Genomic DNA, 19,148 nt, shown 5'->3' on the forward strand with positions numbered 1-19,148 from the left:
GGTGCAAAAAGGTTGCCTAGATTTGAAATGAGTTAATTGTTTGTGCGCATTTACGGGCGCGTCACACGTTGACTCGTAATTCTTGTAAAACGACATCAACACGACTCGGGACCCGAGTCCGGCTCAGCATTCGTGCAGCCGATATAGCTATGGGCTACTATTGGGATGACATTTAAGTTTTTTTCCTAAATTATTATTTTATTTTAATTAGGAAATCCAGGTATTTGTAAATCTTTGAAGACTTATTTTTGGCTTATTGGTAAGCTTCGTGATACTTTTTTGTGGACGATTTGTAATATTTTCGTACATGTGCGGATCGAGACCTTGTTTTGCCCAAATTCAGTTTATAGTGTCATTGCAGAAAAAACATTTATTGATTAGGCATTATGTATTAGGCATATTTTATTTCTGCTAATTCTATTGTTATTTCAATTATTTAAATTCATTTGTGCACTACAATTAAACAATTAAGACAAATATAATATTTTTTGTTGTCTTTTATTCTTTTACAAAAGCACAACAAAAAACATGAAAGCACAAATACAAGCGAGACGAAACAACCGTATTTCACCAGAGTCGATAGCTCATGGATATTGAAGGTGTACAAAGACAGACATTTGTCCAAGTGACGAACAAAACACGAAATAACACGTAACACGTATCGGTCGTCGACGCACTTCTGGGCGCGCGCTTTACACAATGTAGCTGCAGTGCGGGTCATCCTGAATGGACGCATAGCGCTTCTCCGGTGCCTCTCGCTCCTGATGCTCATTGGTGAGGGTGGGGCGCTCGACGCTCTCCGGGGACTCAATCTTGCCATCGCCTATTTGGATTCTTTCGATATCAAGCACCGATCTAGAGTTGCTCTATAGATTCAAGGGTTCAGTTGAAGGGTGTGTTGGTATACGTTACTAGAAAACTGTTTTAGTTTAACTTTATAGTATATTGTCTGTGTGCAAACATGACACAAACTCTCTGTACTTTATAATTGGTATTCAAATCAGGTTGTATCGCTAAAAAAAGAAGAAAATATCAAAGAATTTTCTTTACCTTTTCCGGAAGCGGCGTTGGGATATAGGGTCACAAAATTGGGAGAGATTTCGCTCGAAATATCATAGGAGTGGTTTGTTCCCTTCTGATGGTCAGGGATTGTCGTCGTTGGTTCGTCTACCGATGCGATTTTTCAAATTCGTACATCACCTGAGTCAACATAATTAAGAGGTTAGGGCAACTTCATTTTTTCTTATTTCGAAATGAAGGGAAGATTGGCAAACGAGGGGTTAGATTAGATTAGACTATACCTTAAATTTAAGGTATCTGTTCAGTTTTCTTGTGTGGAACTCTTGAGTATCCCTGTGAACGATGTTTCGATAATGGTCATAGGCTACTTACTTTGTCCCTTAAAGTGTCAAATGCATCCACCAAAATCGATACGTTGTCCGCGTTGCTTCTTGCCAAACTGAGTAAATCCGGAGTGCGCGGGCTTACTTCCTTGTTTCCGTCCTCATCTGAACGCTTGTCTTCCGCCGCAAATGGGCGCTCAAGCATTGTTCGAGGAGAGGTAGACAACTAAAAGTATAGCAATCGCCACTAGCTCATTAGGCAAATAATCCACTTCAGACATTGCGTTGATCAAAATAAAATAGGAATTACTTGTTATGTTGAGATGTTATCCAACAAAAATATAAAATAAAGCTGTAAACACAGCTAACAATTAGCCTATAAGTGATGCTTTTCATAAATTCAACTAATGTTTTCAACTCAAACATCTCTAACGAACTTAAACAAGGGGATAAAAGAGAAACACTTACCATGCTTGATGTGGTTGGGGTTACATTTATTTCCTTTTTCGCTTCCGTTACTCTGTCCATGCACTTCTGCAATATCTTGCTGCAGTAGTAGGGCCTCGAGCCTCCATTGTTGCGCTTCTGATCATCGCAAAAGCAGAGAAAGATCGTGTCGATCGCCATTCCGAAGACGTTAAAGAAGGCCGAAGAAATGATGTAGGCCGCCAGACAAGCTATGGTGACCGGGGCCAGGTATTCTGTGTGCGGTGCGTTCTGACCAAACTTTACTGTGAACCAGCTTACACCAACAATTCCAGTAAGTACTACGACCGCCAGTTTGCCGAGCATCAGGCAAAATCCGGACAAACAGTTCAGCGCTAGCACGTGCTGGGCGTTAGTGATCAACAATCCGAGTGCGTTCTTCGCGCCTGAGCAGAATCCGTCGCCGTACATGGCCACACAGATGTAGGCGTTCTTGTTGGTAAACCTGATCACTATTTCGAAGCACGCCAGACAACAGCATTTGAGAAGCAGTTTTCCTGTTTTGTTTTCCGAGCTTTTTAGTTTTCGCTCAATGTAACCTACAATGACACTCATTATTTGCACAACGGCCACTATCAGGGAACCGAGAGCCACCGAGCCCAGGTTGTAAAGAATCAGGTCCTTGGTCGCTTTCAGAGTCGGGAAGTACTTGCAACCTTTCTTCATCGTAGACGTCTTGCGGAAAAACCAGCCACTGACCGCGCCAGCCAATATCACCTGCTGACATCCCGATATAAACTGCATGACCCAAAGCCACCCGAAAATGTGCGGAAGCACTAGAAAGAGAAACGGAGTATTCTCGTCTTCCACAAATCCAACCATTCCGTCTTCGTCCATTTTTGGAACCTGGACCGAAAAAATATAAACTCCGATCACTATGAAGTATCCAGTCGCCGCTGCCTTTGTCGTCAGGGTCAAAAACGGTTGAACGAGCAATCCAGGCATACTAAAGATTGCTAGGCTGGCCTCGTCGAACAAACTAATAACCAAACAGAAGCTCTTGCGGGCCCAAATTGTCACCGTAATGACGAACAAGGCGATCACCGAAACCACGATGCAAAATGGAAGAAGATAAGTCGTTTCGCGAAGGGCCGAAACCGTCAAAGCATCAAGCACGTTGCTCGTGTCAATCGCGCTTAATCCGGAAATGTTGGCGGCACTCAAATCAACGAAGGTCGCCGTTGACTCCAACACTTGGTCGACGTCAGTGCAGTTCACCAACCCAATCGCCGTCGCATAATTATACCACAAAAAGCTGTGAGAGCCGTTGTGCCGAGAAGGGAAATTACCATAATTAGCTCGACCACACCGCGACTGAAAAGCCGAAGAAGCACAATCATGGCGAGGGAGATTGCGAGTGCGATAAGGACCAAGTAAACCGTGTCTTCCCAGTGCGCCACCAAGCTGGTGACCAGTTGTTCCACTATCACGCCTACCGAGGCCACGAAATCTGCAATAGCACACGCAATAATATAAAGTTGGTGACAAACCGATATAGCGTATGCTATTATAGAGTCTAGCGATCACCCAAATATGGTGTTTTGTCTTCCCCGAATTATCTTTGCGGATTTAATAAAATTGAAATACATTGGGGCTAAATATCTAATGGTCATGGCTATTTATGAGAACCTCTCTTAAAAAACCCTTACATTTTTTATATAATTTGTCTAAACATGAAATTTTACCCTATAAATTTTCGCGAGGCATTTATGCTTCCGTCCTTCAAATGAAAGGGTGCTTTATTTTATTCAAAATGGGCTATTTGGCTTTATCTTTTTTCCTACTTTGCAAATAAAGAGCAGGGTTTAGCTTCTATATAAAGCTGTGCTTGGGACTGTTGGGTTGTCGGCCAGCAGAGCGATATCGCTGGTGGGCATCTCGTCAAACCCAAATTTTGTGCGATAAATGCATAACTGTGGTAGGATTATAGTGTATGCCTACTCCAGTGTGCCAGGCAAATAGCCAATATGTACAGTTTTGGTTATTTACCCGGCTAAGAAATTACTTACATGAGTTAGAAAATCAATCAAGAAAATAATGCAATCATCATAAAATTAAAATGGCCAATTATTTTTGTAGTTTTCCTATGAATCGATAACAAAATATCTGAGTATGTCCAAAATAAAACCAAGCAAGTTGTCTTACAGCAGATGTACCCCTGTTTTTAACAGAATAATAAAAATATTTAAAATCCTGCTGTTACCGGACTCCCTGCTGTTCGATTTGCAAGATATCTTTACTGCATCAAGAGGATTTTTTAAAGGAAATTATAATTTAACAAAAAAATTGTTCAACATTGTTTTTGAAAAAATTGTTCAACATTGAAGTTTGATTTTTGGTGTTTATTTACATTCTTAAAAATTCATTTTTAATAAAATTGTGTGTTTATGTGAAATTATAACAAATATTTGCAATTATTGTGATTTTGTAGTTATACTTATAACAATTTGTTTATTTTAGTTGAAGATTAAAACTTGCCAATATAAAAGCACTTACCAAAGACTGTTAAAAAGAAAAAAACTATTTATTTAGTTCATTTTATTATAAATTCCATTCTTTCACAAATAGTAAAAACAAAGCACAAAATAAATAACAAAAACAAAATGCAACACAAACATACTAAAAAAGGGGAAACCAAATGACTACAGAAGTGTTGTGGAATAAAGGCAGTTGTAATAGACTATGTTGATAACAAGCATAGCTGGCAAAGTAAACCCACAAAGCTTGGTGTAGGATAAATTAACATTGTACTCAGACCTCAGTTGACAAATTGTTTCCTAGTGATAGGGTCTATTTGTTCCATTACTTGATGCTTGCTTTGGCCACACCCTTTGCAATTTAGGAGTGTTGTGCTGTGCAAATTCCACTCTGTTTACACTTTGAAGCAAACTTAAGCCAATAACTAAATAAGTCTTGTTAGACAGAAAAATATGCTGCAAAGGTTGACTAGGAACAGAAGACACTGTGCGAGTGCGATTAACCTTCAGAGATATGTCGTCCATAAATTCAGTTTTCAAAATTGTTTCATTTTTAGACAAATTTCATCTAAAAAATATTGTTCCTATTACCCTATTATCAAGTTGTAAATCCATCGATTTTTTAATCCCGCTGTAAAAAGATGAAAAATAAAAGTTTGCTTACAACACACACAAAGCTGTTATCCATTAACAAACCAATAATTAAATCTATTCCAAAGAACAGCACTGCCTTTTAATGTATTAGGTCTCCTTAATGCAGGCTTTAAATAGGAACAGTTACTTAAAAATTTAAATTCTTGTTCAACCAATAGCACCAATCAAACATTTTCTTTATTTTCATTACACTTTACATTAGTTTCTCATATTTTTGTTTGCATGGTCAACTAAAGTATTGTGGACGACAAAGTACGATCCTGACATGACACGCTAATATCGACTATATTTCGGCCATTTTTAGGCAAATTATATTTATTTTGATCTAAAATGTTTAGTTTGACTAGTATTAATTATTGCCACCCATCCAAATGTTTTTAATTGGTCAAAATCGTTAATAAATTGCGATTTTTTGCTTTTCTGCCATAAGCTTCTATTGTAATTTGGGAAACAAGATGGCGTCCATATCGCTATAGCTTCATTTTTTCGCTATAGCTAAGAGCGAGTTAGCTGCGCAACTTGTGATTTCTATAGAGGCTTTGGGCGCGCCGAGTGGATGACTTTTCTTGACTTAAGTCAAATATATATTTGAACGCAAGCTGTGGTAGAAAGTTTTTACTCTACAAGCACAACTTAAGTCAAGACATTTGCGTAAATCACTTAAGTCTAAGTCAAGTCATTTGAAAACATTGACTTAAGTGCACTTAAACCAAGTAATATAGCTAAGTCATTGCAATGCTGTTATATAAAATGTTTCAATGATATTAGTTACTTCAGGTTTGCTATCATCTGTTTTCGTTTTGTTTTCAAATGAAATTGGTTTTGCCTTCACCCTTGGGATGCGCAGAAATATACAACATTTTTTGTATGGCTAATTTTTAGTTTAACTTTTCCGTTAGCAAAAGCCTATTAAAGCCTCGGCTTATTAGCTAATAGATAACAGAAATATTTTGTCCAAATGTGTATAAAATAAACTTAATAAAAAGATACACCTTAGGTAAAGTATTTTAAACAGCGCAACGTAAAGGCATAGCGTGCACAGCGCTTTTGGGATAAAAATATTTCCTTTAAGCGAGAAAAAACGTGGTTAAATGAAAAGAAAACTTGGCTCGAAGCGCTGGATATTCTTCCTTTAATGCAAATTTGCCAAAATATGAATAGTTCAGGGGTGTTCAAATGATTTCTTCCATGATCCACCACAGCGAAACCTGACAACATGAAGATACACTATAAAACGAATAATAAACATATTGGACATGCTTTAATTTTTGTGGTGCTTTATTTATGTAAATGTACCCTACAACTTATAATGACTTTGTAAAAGTCAAAAGTGAAGTGTGTTACAGCTGCAAGATTGTTTCAGTGAGAAAAATGATGATTTGGTTTAGATCTCACACTAGTATAGAATCGGGACTTGTGTCACTTAGTGATATATTTAAAAGCTCATGAAGATGAGCATTTGTAAGTCTCGTTCTATGCTTTTTTTTTTTTACAAAATTCATTGATGAAAACAACGACTCACAAAGGTACGTAGAAGCGAAGCAAGTAGGGACCCTTCTAGCCAGCCAGGTTATTTTAAGTTTTAACTAAAACACATTTGAATCTGCGATAAAAACCTCATCTCATTTAAGATTGCACAGTTCGACCTGAATTTTGGTAACCAGCAAGTTTGTTTTTCCCGGTGCCATCAACATCTGCAGGCAGTTGATGACAGATTAGCTCTATAACTGAACTGGCTTCATAATATTCCTTGAACCTGTTACAGAACTCAGTGTCAAAACTTAAAAAAATTTGACAAAGCATGACAAATCGTTATCACATCTAACTTCTTGTACAGTCACTTTCAAAAATGAAAAGAGGAGCATGTCTTTGGTGATATCTGAAACAAATAGTATGAAATCACTGCTGACAAAAGTTGAAAGGTAGTGTACCGGTACCTCTTGCCTTGGAGCTTCAAGTTCAGAGTATTTAGATGGGTAAAACAGTCAGCAAGAAAATACATGTTACATAGATTGGTACCATACAAATACCGTACTGTAAAAGGCATATTTTTCAAGACTACATATTGAACGATCCGCACACAAAGTTGAAAAGATCCGGAACCCCGACCATTTGAACACCACCGATATAGTTTATTTGGGTTAGTAAATAATTATATTATAATAATTGTAAAGAAGTTTTTTATTCAATGAGTCCTTAGCGCTTTCTGCTAACCCTTACCTGGCAGAACTTGGCACGCCAAGATTGGTTTTGGACAATATCTCCAAAAGTTGTGACGATACAGAGTTGAAATTTTTACACAGTCCTTGTATTCCCTACACCTTTCCAGAAAATACACTTTTGGCGAAAAATATTAAAAAAAAAATTATATTCAAAAATACGAATATTAATATTCAGCGATATTAACGCTTAACTGCTGAGCCAACAAGTCCAAACTTTAACGATATAAGATAGGAGGCACCATCTTCAAAATGGGCCATAAATCATGTTTAAATTCATTCGGAGTCGGTGTTTGCTGTTCCTTTGAACATTCATAACCGCCCAAGTTTAAAAAATGCCCTTTGTTATTAAAGTGCGCAAAGAGCAATTGGTTTAAAGGCCCGTTTACAATACAGCTGCACTGAGCTGAGCAATTTTGCATTTAAATTCTATTGTGGCGAGCGTTTCACGCTTTGCTAAACTCAAGCCCCGTGCTGCTAGCTTAAAGTTACGCTTTGCTAAACTCAAGCCCCGTGCAGCTAAAAAAAATACGCTTTGGAGCGATTTTCACGCTTCACTAAACTCAAGCCCAGTACAGCTATATAAAAAACGCTACGTTTTGGAGCGATTTTTACCCCCAGCTTAGCGTAGCTGTAGTAAAAATTATTTCACGCCCAGCTCAGCTCAGTGCAGCTGTAGTGTAAACGGGCCTTAACCCTTGACGCCCTTGGTTTTAGAACGCTTCACTAAACTCAAGCCCAGTCCAGCTATATAAAAAACGTTACGTTTTGGAGTGATTTTTACGCCCAGCTCAGCGCAGCTGTAGTAAATCTATTTCACGCCCAGCTCAGCTTAGTGCAGCTGTAGTGTAAACGGGCCTTTACCCTTGACTCCCTTGGTTTTAGAGCGCTTCACTAAACTCAAGCCCAGTCCAGCTATATAGAAAACGTTACGTTTTGGAGTGATTTTTACGCCCAGCTCAGCGCAGCTGTAGTGAAAACTATTTCACGCCCAGCTCAGCTGAGTGCGGCTGTAGTGTAAACGGGACCCCCCTTGACGCCATGGGTTTAACAAATCTTGTTAAGTGTGTCCTACATGATTAACTAAATAAGTAGGATTACCATCTTATATTTATAAAATGGAAAGTTTGCGGGTCAGTCAGTCGTCGGTCGTCAGCATGATTGTTCGCGTATTAGGGAGACAGACAGAGCAACGACGCTCATATTGCTCCTCTTAAGCGAGTCGCCGGGCAAGTGGGTAAAATAGAAAGAAACTCGTGTGTCGTTTCTTTTTATGAGAGAAATGCGCGCATCTCAAGCGAGCGCCGTCGCAAACCGGTCACGGGTAAGCATTTTTTATTTTTAAGGCGTTTGTTAGCGATAGTGATAGAGGCCAAAGCCTAATGACTTACAATGTGTTTACCCACGTAATACTTTTTGCGAAATAGTGCGTTTATTGCAGCAGTTTAACAGTAAGCATTTGTTTTTTTCAATGATAAATTTTCTCACGTTACCGGGATTACGTATTTGCTTAAATATCACCTATCAAGCAAGTCCAAGCCATTGCTGATGCAACCTAAAGTTTTACGTTTGGAAGTTATTCTCAATTGACAAATTTCACGGGTTTTCGTTACTACTTAAAAGATGTATGACATGCTTAGCCAAGTGTTGTGCGCTATAGTCGATTATTTAGTTGTACCAACTAAAAAAAAACATCACACAGCATTGCACTTTGGTTTCATGTCAAATCCATGGGGCGCGCGTGCGACTTCTCCCAAAACTTCTTGACGAAAAGGGTAAAACGTTTTTAAACATTTATCAGGCAATAATCTGCGTGACCGTAAAAATCAATTCAAGTACGTTGCCTTGGTAAAAATAAAATTTCATGTGGCAAAGTTTAAACTTTTATGTTTAATATCTTTTTGCAGTTTGTTTAACCACGTAAAAGATACTTTAATTTCTCAAAATATTGCGTTTATTGTAGCGTTTTCCTTAACATTTTTTCATGAGGCATTAAGACACTTACACCGACAACGTACAGCAACCATAAATGAGTATAGACTACGCAACATTTGGACTGTGTTAGCAAAATATCGCGTTTTAACGAGATTTTAATTCGTTTATGCAGTATGGTATTTACGTAATTGCTTAAATTTCGCGCAATTTGAACAATTGCTGCTACGACTTTACGCTTTTCGTTACGTAAAATAGGCTAGACGTGTTTAGCCAAGGTTGTGTGTTTAATAGCTTCATTTAAAACATAGGCTACACACAACGTTGCAAATTGGTTTGATGGTAAATACCCCGATATTTTTTTAAATCATCGGCTAGCCGCTATACCATGCGGGTTCAACAAGCTTATACAATGGTAACACGTGAATTAGTGATTAAATGGTCACAGCGCGTTTGCGTCTTTCTTTTAGTGACCTATTTCAGACGCAAAACTGATTTTTAGGTTACATGTTCATTTTTCATCTTTACACTGTTTTACCCAAATGGAAAAAAATACTGGGAATTTACGGAAACAAAGAATTCGATTTTTAGAGCCACGCAGATAAGTCACATATTAAACGCGCAATTCCGCTTTTACATTGATGCCGCTTTCACACAAGCTGTGGGGTGTTACTCTGATTGTGGGGAAGCATTAGGTTAACCGACTTTACACGCGCGATGTGACATAGTTTGAAACACGTTACATGATTTGAAATTTATATTTAGTGACACTCAGTGCAACCCTTTAGGCATAATCAAATTTGTTATGACATTTAAAAACATATTTTTGCATTAGTTATGTCTTTTACGAAGATCTTTCGAATAACTGGTAATATTTCTATTTAACCTGGCAACGCCATTCTCTCCTGAAACAGTTAAAAGGCCAAAACTTTTATGATTGTTTAAACTTCAAACAGATGTCAATGTACTAGTGGGCGCAAGTTAAGCAAGTCAATTCATTGATGTTAAAAGTGTTTGTCAAAACAGCAAGGCATAAACGGTTTTAGAAAGACTTTGATTATGTGTTAACAAAGTCAGTTTTAAGCTTGTGAATTAATATGTCTGATGAAGGCTTGCTTATTTTAAACCAGATGAGAACATACAGAAAAAGTCTTTTCTCCCCGGAAACGACCGCGAACAACGGCATTTTAAACAAAACGTGACGCAGACGTCGCGTGAAGCTTGAACCTTGCTCTAGTTTGCCGAGATGTCTGACTCCCAGTGCCACAGTAACCTCAGGCCGGATATTTTCTCGTTTCATCATGGAAATCTGAAAGCGCAGACACGTGGCTGTTGCTATATAAGGAGCGATCTTGGTTGGCCGAAGGCAATTCGCCTGTGTTGTGTACAAATTAGAAGTATGAACGCAGCGCAACAACTGTCGACCATAGGTTGCTAAAACGAAAACAGGTAAACCCCCATTTTTTTAGCTTATTATATAAATGCTTTTAAAGTATGATAGTTGCTTACCTAACAATGGTAACTAATAATAATTTCGTGGTTTAATTGATTTTTGTTTAAACTATAAGACATTTTGCAAAGGGAGAAAAATGTTTGAAAACATTTATCTCGATCAGTTAACTTTGACTAATTTTCTCTTGGCGGTTGTTGCTTTTATTGCAACTTATTACTGGTTTCGACGACCCAAAGATTCACCGCCAGGCCCGAGGGGCTTACCCTTTTTGGGGGTCCTTCCCTGGTTGGGCCAGTTTCCCGAGAGAAAGTTTCGAAAATGGGGCGAGACGTACGGTTCGATTATGCAAGTGAAAATTGGAATGCGCAACACGTTAATCTTAAACGATTTGGAAAGCGTTCAACAGGTTAGTAATAAAAATTGTGTATGTTTTTGGCTGTCATAAGCGCGGTGCGATTAAAAGCGGTAAACTCTTTAATTTGTTTTTGTTATCTTGGGTAACAAAACCCGTAAATCATTTACAATAGGACTTGACCGAAATCGAAATCTACCACGAAGTATAGTTAATTGATCCCACGGAGACATATACTAGAAAGTATTCTTTCTCTTTTTTAGTATGCAAATTATAAATTTTAGGCAACAACAGTTCGGAAAAGCGACTTTATATTCAAACACTCACCTGGTGTACTGCGAGCGCTTATAAGGAAACTATAAAGAAAAACATACAATTTAGAAAGTAAACATTTCTTTTAAATCGCATTGCAATTTCCATGATGGTTATTGTAATTTCTTTTCTCATTATATTTATTTACATGGCATATTGAAAACTTAACAATATAGAGCTGTCAGTCTGTATTTCAATATGTTTGACTATGCTCCTTAATTAGAAAACGTGGAAATTTGACGTTCGGTTGACCCTTTTTGGATATATCATCAATCCTATTACTTTGTTAAGGCTTACGTGAAGAACAAAGATTCGTTTTCCGGACGCCCTAAAAACGCAATTATTCAAATTTTAAGACAAGGCAATGGAATTATTTTACGTGATTATGGAAGTGAATATATCTCACAAAGAAAGTTCGGCCTGGTGACTTTGCGTGGGTATGTCTCCATAAACAAAAACGACGATTTAACTTGCTTGGTTGTGTTACTGTTTGTAGACTTGTGTAGAGCGTAATTTTATCCAGTTATTATATTTTATGCATTTTTCAGTGTTGTAATGACTTAAGTCAATGACTTGACTTAAATGCACTTAAGGCACTGTTTTTAAATGACTTGACTTGACTAAAGTGTTTTAGCCAAATAACTTAACTTGACATAAGACATTTGGACAAATGACTTGGGTTAAAATAAATTGTTTTCATTAAACAATTATTTATAAAATTGCGTTATTTATCCTACTCTTTGCATATAAAACAATTTGCTTGCTATATGTTACGCATATGTTATTTTTACGAGTTATGGCTCATAATCGAGTTTGCCAGTTTTCGTAATTTAAAGTTTTATTTTTGTGACAAAGGCTTGACTTTAAGTTGACTTGCTGTAAATATGACTTGTTTATAACACTGGCATTTATCGTGATGTCCTAATGTTTTCTTTATCTGACAGATTTGGGGTTGGCAAGCGAAGTATGGAAGAAAGGGTGCTGGAAGAGGTCCAATATTTGTGTCAAGTAATGCAAAGTTTCGAGGGAAAGCCGTTTGATGTTTTGGTGGGTTATGCGACTTAACCGGTATAATATATTTGGTAAATGATAGGTTTTATTTTATTTATGATTACCTTTACTAAATGAAAAGCCAATTAAAGACAGCTGAAAAACAAATGCAGAAAGTGAGAGTGGGCTGGTTATTTTTTGTGAGACATATGTCTATAATTTAAGAAATAAACTTGCACAGACTGTCACATTTTTCGCGTTCTAACAAATTCGAAACAACGTGTACGCTCTGTTTTTGATCTTTCGTCTGTTATGAATTTAATTTATTTTCGCAGAACATATTAACGAAAGCCGTGTCGAACAATATTTGCAGCGTTATTTTTGGAAAACGCTATTTGTACAGCAATCCTGATTTCAATAAGATGATTCACCACATGGGAAGAAGGTCACATAGTTATTTGTCAAACAGTATTTCAAATTCTTAAAAGAATTGCTTATTTGGGCTACATCAGGCAATTGAGCAGGTTTACCGACCTTAAGCGAAAAAATCCTTCTTCAATTTGATCCACATTAAGAATATGCTTATAAATCAGCAAATGTGCGAGATGCTTTAAATATTTGCTTCACCAATTTTCAGTGGGTACACGCTTGGTCTTTGTGAACAGTAAAGGGTAATAAGGTATCTAGGAATGTAAGTTTAACACTAGAATTACCGCGCGATGAACACACATAGAATTACCGCGAGCGGTCAAAATGACCGTTTGTATCATAAAGAAAAAAAAGTCATAATAATTTACATTTATTTCATTCTATAAGTTCCCTTTCCTATTGAGCGACCTTAACTTTTATAAGTGTTGGATTAATACGCTGTATGCTCCATTATAATATGATGTTCTGAATTATACTTTAGAAGCCATATCTACGAATTGATGCGTTGTTGGCTTTCAACCTGCTTTTTAGCTGCGTAAGGAGAATTTGTTTTTATATGTTTTCTTTACAACTAACATAAATATTGAAATTGATTGTAAAACAATAAGTTTTTAATTGGGTTAAAATATCAAACAGGCATTTTTATTATGCTGCTTGTCAAATGGACCACAAGCTATCCAAGGTATACAAGAACCCAAAAATTAGCAGCGCTTAGCGCAATCTACTCATTCAAGTTTCACACAACTATATATACTATCCGGAATCTAATCTACAGCATCCACACCACATTTTTGCATTTTATTTTGTCGACAGTCCACATTAGTTTGGAATTACTTTCGCTTTCTGCTTCCGTCAACCATCGAACATGTGACTAACTGTTACCAGCTACTGCAGCAATTGTTCCAAGGTTGTTTAAAAATAATAGCGACACAAATAGTTATCGTTTAAGGCGATATAAATCGTGGAGGAATTAGAATTTTCTTTACGGTCAAAATGACCGTTGGCGGTAATTTAAGGTAAATCGATTCCTATCTCATAATGTGGGTATTCTAATAAGCTAAAAATTTACATACCAAAAGGTGACCTAGACTTAGGAAAAGTCAGGAAGTTTCAATATTCCTACAGTTACCTAAGCGGAGATATAAACGATTGAAAATCAAAAACGGTCAAAATGACCGCACCGGTAATTCTAGTGTTAACGCCTTGTTATCTGTAAATTCTCGGTTAGTGTTATTTCTTGTTTTGTCCTTTACCTATAAGAGAACTAACAGACTTATTCGGACACTAAGTTAATGGAATATTCAATATCGTCGTTAAACAGTTAACTTAAGACAACTGCGCAAACAGTTTTTACTTTTGTTCTAACTGTATAATGTTGCTAGAGGTCCTATCACTTCCGCGTTCCACTAAAAAGCGTTAATTCATTTTTAACTTCAAGTCAAACGCGAGCCCTGTAACACTGATTTTGCAGCAAACTGGTGACCTAACAAAAAAAATTACAGATTTGTCGATCAAGGTGTAAATAAGGCTATTCGTCAACTCGCTGCTGTGCCTTATTTACTCAAACTTCCTTATTATCGAAAGATTGTTGCAGGAGTTCGTAACGATAACGCCATCCTAACAGGTAAAATTATGTGACAGATTTATTTGGTAAGAATGTTCAAAACGTATATAATTTGTTGCAGATATGGTGAAGCATATTGTTGGAGAACACAGAGAAACATTGGATAACGACAATCAAAGAGATTTTATCGACGCCTTTATTTCAAAAATCAATGAAGGGACAGAAAAAGGTTTTAATGTAAGTATGAAAAGCAATTTAAATTGGACAAAAAATAAATAATAGCATTTTTGCCAGTTTTTAAATCACGCCGTTCGAGGAGTACCATTTTATTCAACATTCAAAAAAGTGATGTTTACCATTTTTTCAGGACCCTCAGTTAAACTGTTACGTACGGGAGCTGTTCGCAGCTGGAACTGAAACAACAACCAGCACTTTGCGTTGGGCGATTCTGGTCTTTTTACATTATCCAGAAACTCAGAAGAAAATGTTTGCTGAGATTAATCAAACAATCGGTAGGCCATTTGTTGTAGTTTTGAGTTTCATATGACTTTTATATTTTTATTCCACCGTCCTTAATCTAATGAAAACATTACAATAATATTGCATAAAAAACTTTGATCATACGATTAAAAAATGTATATTTTTCTATTTTTTTATAAATTAATTAATTTTTCTTTTTTTTATCCCTAATCGTACTATAAAGTAAATTTGTGAATCGAATGGCTACTTTCAAAATACAAATTAGACTAATATAGTTTGAATTGGCTATATTTACACTCACTAGCAACGGTGTGCCACTACAAAAGTTCCAAAAGCGTGATTTTAAAATAATCTTTTAAACTTTCACTCCAGCGTCCTTCGCAAGCTACATATTTTGTGCATCAGCAACATGGACAAATACATTAAATTTATTGAAAACATTTAATAAATATTGCATTATTTATATAAAAAAACTCTTTGGTCATACGATTAAAAAATGAATATTTTTCTATTTTAACAACTTTTTTATACAACTTAATTTACTTTTCTACCTTCTGCCCTTATTGTACTATAAAGTAAATGTCTAAATCGAAGGGCGACTTCAAAAACAAAATTAGACTAATATTGATTAAATCGGGCAATATGTTATACATGCACCCTCAGCAGCTGTATGCCACTACAAAAGTTCCAAAAGCGTGATGTTAGAACAATAAAATATTTAAGCAATAGAATGCTAAAAGTAAAATGTTTTATTTTCTGCTTATTTTCTTAGGAAAGGCTCCTGTTTCAATGTCACACAAGCAAGACTTGCCATATACCTCAGGGTTTATTGAGGAGCTCTACCGTTTCCGCACTCTTGTGCCTCTCAACGGTCCGCACAAAACAACACAGGACACTACTCTCATGGGATATCGCATTGCCAAGAATACAACAGTAAAATAGATTTTATTAGTTTATTAATGCTACCAAATAAACCGAGGGTGAAAGCAAAATTATTGGATTAGGTTCGTCAACTATAACGAAACGCCTATGTGGCCTAGTTGAAACAAAACGTTTCGCATAAATTTCATTAAAAATGTTAATGTTGAAAACATTTTATAAATTGCATTTTTGAAATATAATTGAACTCAGCAGACTGGTAGTTAAATAAAATTACTTTAGACACATTAAAGCATTAGTCCATAGATTCTCAATAAGACATACAAATGTATGTTGAACATCTGTGATCTTATACTTCTGATGCTTTCTTGTGGCCAATGATTACGGCCTACGTATTATATAGAGAAATCAGGTGGCACTGACAAGCTTTCGCACAACCGCTTGTCGAGAATCAAATACAATTTGTCTTTATACAGTGCCACCTGATTTCTCTATTTAGAATTAGGACAAATACGGCCATATACAAAGATACGTATTATATGTTTCTTCTGAGCCTGTTTATAGCTCAGTTGGTAAAGCGACGGTCCCGGTACGGTCGTAGGTCGTGGGTTAGAATCTTACTACAGGCTAATTGTTTATCTAGAATGCCTTGCCTGCATTATTGATCGACAGATTTAATTTGTCTGCGATGGATTTTGGTTCATAGATTCTCATTATAAAAATTAGCACACCGAAGGTCATCAGTTAGCTCTATTTGTGAAAAAAATCTTCCGCCTTGATAAGCGCCCGTCAGGGCTGCAATCTAGGCTAAATCAGACTAAAGCTGTTGTTGGTTTCTCTTACTTCAGGTGCTTGCTAACCTATGGGCAATCCACAACAACCCAAGAGTTTTCAAAAATCCGGAAACATTCAAAGCCGAGCGCCATTTGAACGAAAGCGGTCAGTTCGTCAAATCTCATCACGTGATTCCCTTCTCGGTCGGTCCGCGTCACTGCTTGGGCGAGCAGCTCGCTCGAATGGAAGTCTTCATTTTTCTGGTTTCGCTCGTGCAGAACTTCGAGTTCAAGCCAGACCCTGTAGATCTTGGTCGCCTTCCCGACATCACGAAGGGACTACGCGGCGGAGTTTTTGTGCCGTTTCGTTTTCTATCGGTCGCTGAAGAACGATAGGCCAAGCGCTCTTTGCAGGACTGCGATGTAGTTTATGATATCTATTTACTGTCTTGAATAACGTCCACAGATTCACGCTACAGTTGTAATTAATTCCATTCGTTGGATTAAATAGTTTGGTTAAAATTGTTCATTTTAATACAGCAACTTTTGTGTTGTTTTACCCACGTTTCGCAATTCTATTATGCCGCTGTTGTTTTAATGTGTTGTGAAATAAACAATCAAACTATATTTCCACAAACGAATGTGTTTGTGAAACTTTCGTAAGTAGATAAACAAATATAAAAATCGACTCTCTGTTTGCTCTAATGCTTTGTGCTGTATATGTAAATTCAATATGATTTTCCAATAAGTGCGATATATTACGCGCATTCGTGCAATGCCCCGATTTTGCGTGGTTAATTATGTATAAGTCAACATAGCTGTTGAACCGGAAGTAATGTTCCGTATTGTGTATAAAATTGGTCGAGTAATACTTTATACCAATTAAAGTAGAATGCGACCCTTGTGAAAGCAGCAACAATATTTTGACCATTTAATCACCAGTTCGCAGGGTACCAACCTTGTGTAAGCTTGCTGAAGCCGCATGTTATAGCCGTTGATTTAAAAATGTTGGGCATTTAACATCAAACCGATATGCAACGTTGTGTGTTTTGTTTAAATGGAGCTACTAAACACACAACTTTGAAACAATTCTCGCATATGTACGTAAAGAAAACCCGTGACATATATAGATCGAAAATCACTAACAAAGTAAAACCTCTAGTCGTAGCAGCAATTGTTTACACTGCGTGATATTCAAGCAAATACGTAATCCCAGTAGGTTCCAGCTTGCGTTCAACGAAAGAAAAATCCGTTTAAAAAGTAAATTTGCTTAGTGTTTAAACCGTTGCAATAAACGCAGCATTTTGCAAACTCAGTACAAACGTTGCGTTACTGGACGTTGTCTACATGTCTGTGTGTCTTGATGCTTAATGCAAGAATGTTAAGAAAAACGCTGCAATAAACGTAATATTTGCGAACTTAGACTATATTTTACGTGTTAAACAAACTACAAGAAGCCATTAAACATAAAAGCCCGAACTTTGCCGCGTTAACTGTTTAGTTTCACCAAGGCAATGTACTTGACGAGATTTTGTCACGCAGGTTGCTGCCTTATAAAACCTTTTACGTCAAGAGGTTTTGCGAGAAGTCACATGCGCACCCTTTGGAGTTAACATGCAACCAATGTTGCGTGATGTTTTTGAAATGGTAGAACTAAATATTCAAATCGATAATTACCCACGACACTTGGCTAAGCATGTTATACAATAAACAAAATATTTTGCAAACTCTGCCTAAATGTTGTGTGGTTAAAGACATAAGAAGCCATCATTGCCTCAATTACGATCAAATTGTTCTTAGGAATGTTTGTTGTACGATAACCGTGCAGGTTTCCTGATGTTTAAAGGTTTTCTGATGTTCAAAGTATGTTTATTATGCGACCCATGTGGTAGCAGTATTTGTTCGACTTGTGTGATATCTAAGCAAACACGTAATCCCGGTACCAAATGGCGTACAACGTAAGAAAAATCCGTATCGTGTTTAAATGTGAAAATTGCTAAACCTCTGCACTAAACTCCATATTAAGCTGTGTCGTTAGACTAACGCGTAACCCGTTTGAAATACCAATTGCTTACTGTTTAAACTGCTACAACAAACGTGATGTTTTGCGAATTCTGCCTAAACTTTGTGTGGTTAAACAAACTGCTAGAAGTTTTAAACTTAAGTCTTTACTTGGAACGTTGCACACGTTCGGTAACAATAAATTTCATAACATGTGATGTTTTTTTGTTCACGTGTAGCCTATTGTACAACAGCAAAGACGCTGGTCTTCCCGTGACTGTTTGCCGCTGATTGAGTTTGAAACGGGTTAACTTGCTATCCTTATAACTCTAACTATCGCCTTATAAGGATGAGGTCATATTGTGGAAGGTACGTTGAATCGACTGGCGTGCCAAAAATCAATGTTTTGTGCTACAATAAATGAATCAAGTAAACACTTTCTTACAATTAAATTAGGATGCGGCCCTTGTGAAAGCAACAAAAATATTAGGCTCTAGAAATTGGCACGTGTGCTGTTCCCACAACAAATGCCTATTCCCCGGGTCAAAATACCCGGCGTTGCCCAGCTTAAAATAGGGTATTTACTTGTAACAATAATATGCAGTTGCGAAAACTTGAACTATCTTTTACGTGGTTAAACAAACTGTAAGAAGCCAATAAACATTAAAGTATTAACTTTGTCACATTAATTTTTTAGGCTTACTAAGGCAATGTACTTGACTTGATTTTACGTTAACGAAGGTTATTGTCCTATAAATGATTACTAACAAATGTCAAACTTTTAAGTTGTAACAGCAAATGTTT

The 19,148-nt window shown here is 36.8% G+C and overlaps 1 protein-coding gene and 1 pseudogene across 1 annotated transcript; one reads left to right on the forward strand and one right to left on the reverse strand.

Moving 5' to 3' along the window:
* Positions 1-692: 692 nt before the first annotated feature.
* On the reverse strand, positions 693-3,706 carry LOC146164627 (choline transporter-like protein 1; annotated as a pseudogene).
* Positions 3,707-8,432: 4,726 nt separating this feature from the next.
* LOC146164628 (cytochrome P450 2J4-like) lies at positions 8,433-17,039 on the forward strand. The gene is made up of 9 exons (XM_083381527.1): positions 8,433-10,970; positions 11,520-11,665; positions 12,173-12,275; positions 12,554-12,663; positions 14,150-14,271; positions 14,333-14,448; positions 14,579-14,723; positions 15,464-15,624; positions 16,419-17,039. Exons 1-9 carry the CDS (start codon positions 10,701-10,703, stop codon positions 16,737-16,739), a joined length of 1,494 nt encoding a protein of 497 aa, XP_083237653.1. The 5' UTR covers positions 8,433-10,700; the 3' UTR covers positions 16,740-17,039.
* Positions 17,040-19,148: the final 2,109 nt, after the last annotated feature.

This window comes from Ascidiella aspersa, chromosome 2 (assembly GCF_963924565.1).
Source record: "Ascidiella aspersa chromosome 2, kaAscAspe10.2, whole genome shotgun sequence".
NCBI lineage: Eukaryota > Metazoa > Chordata > Ascidiacea > Phlebobranchia > Ascidiidae > Ascidiella > Ascidiella aspersa.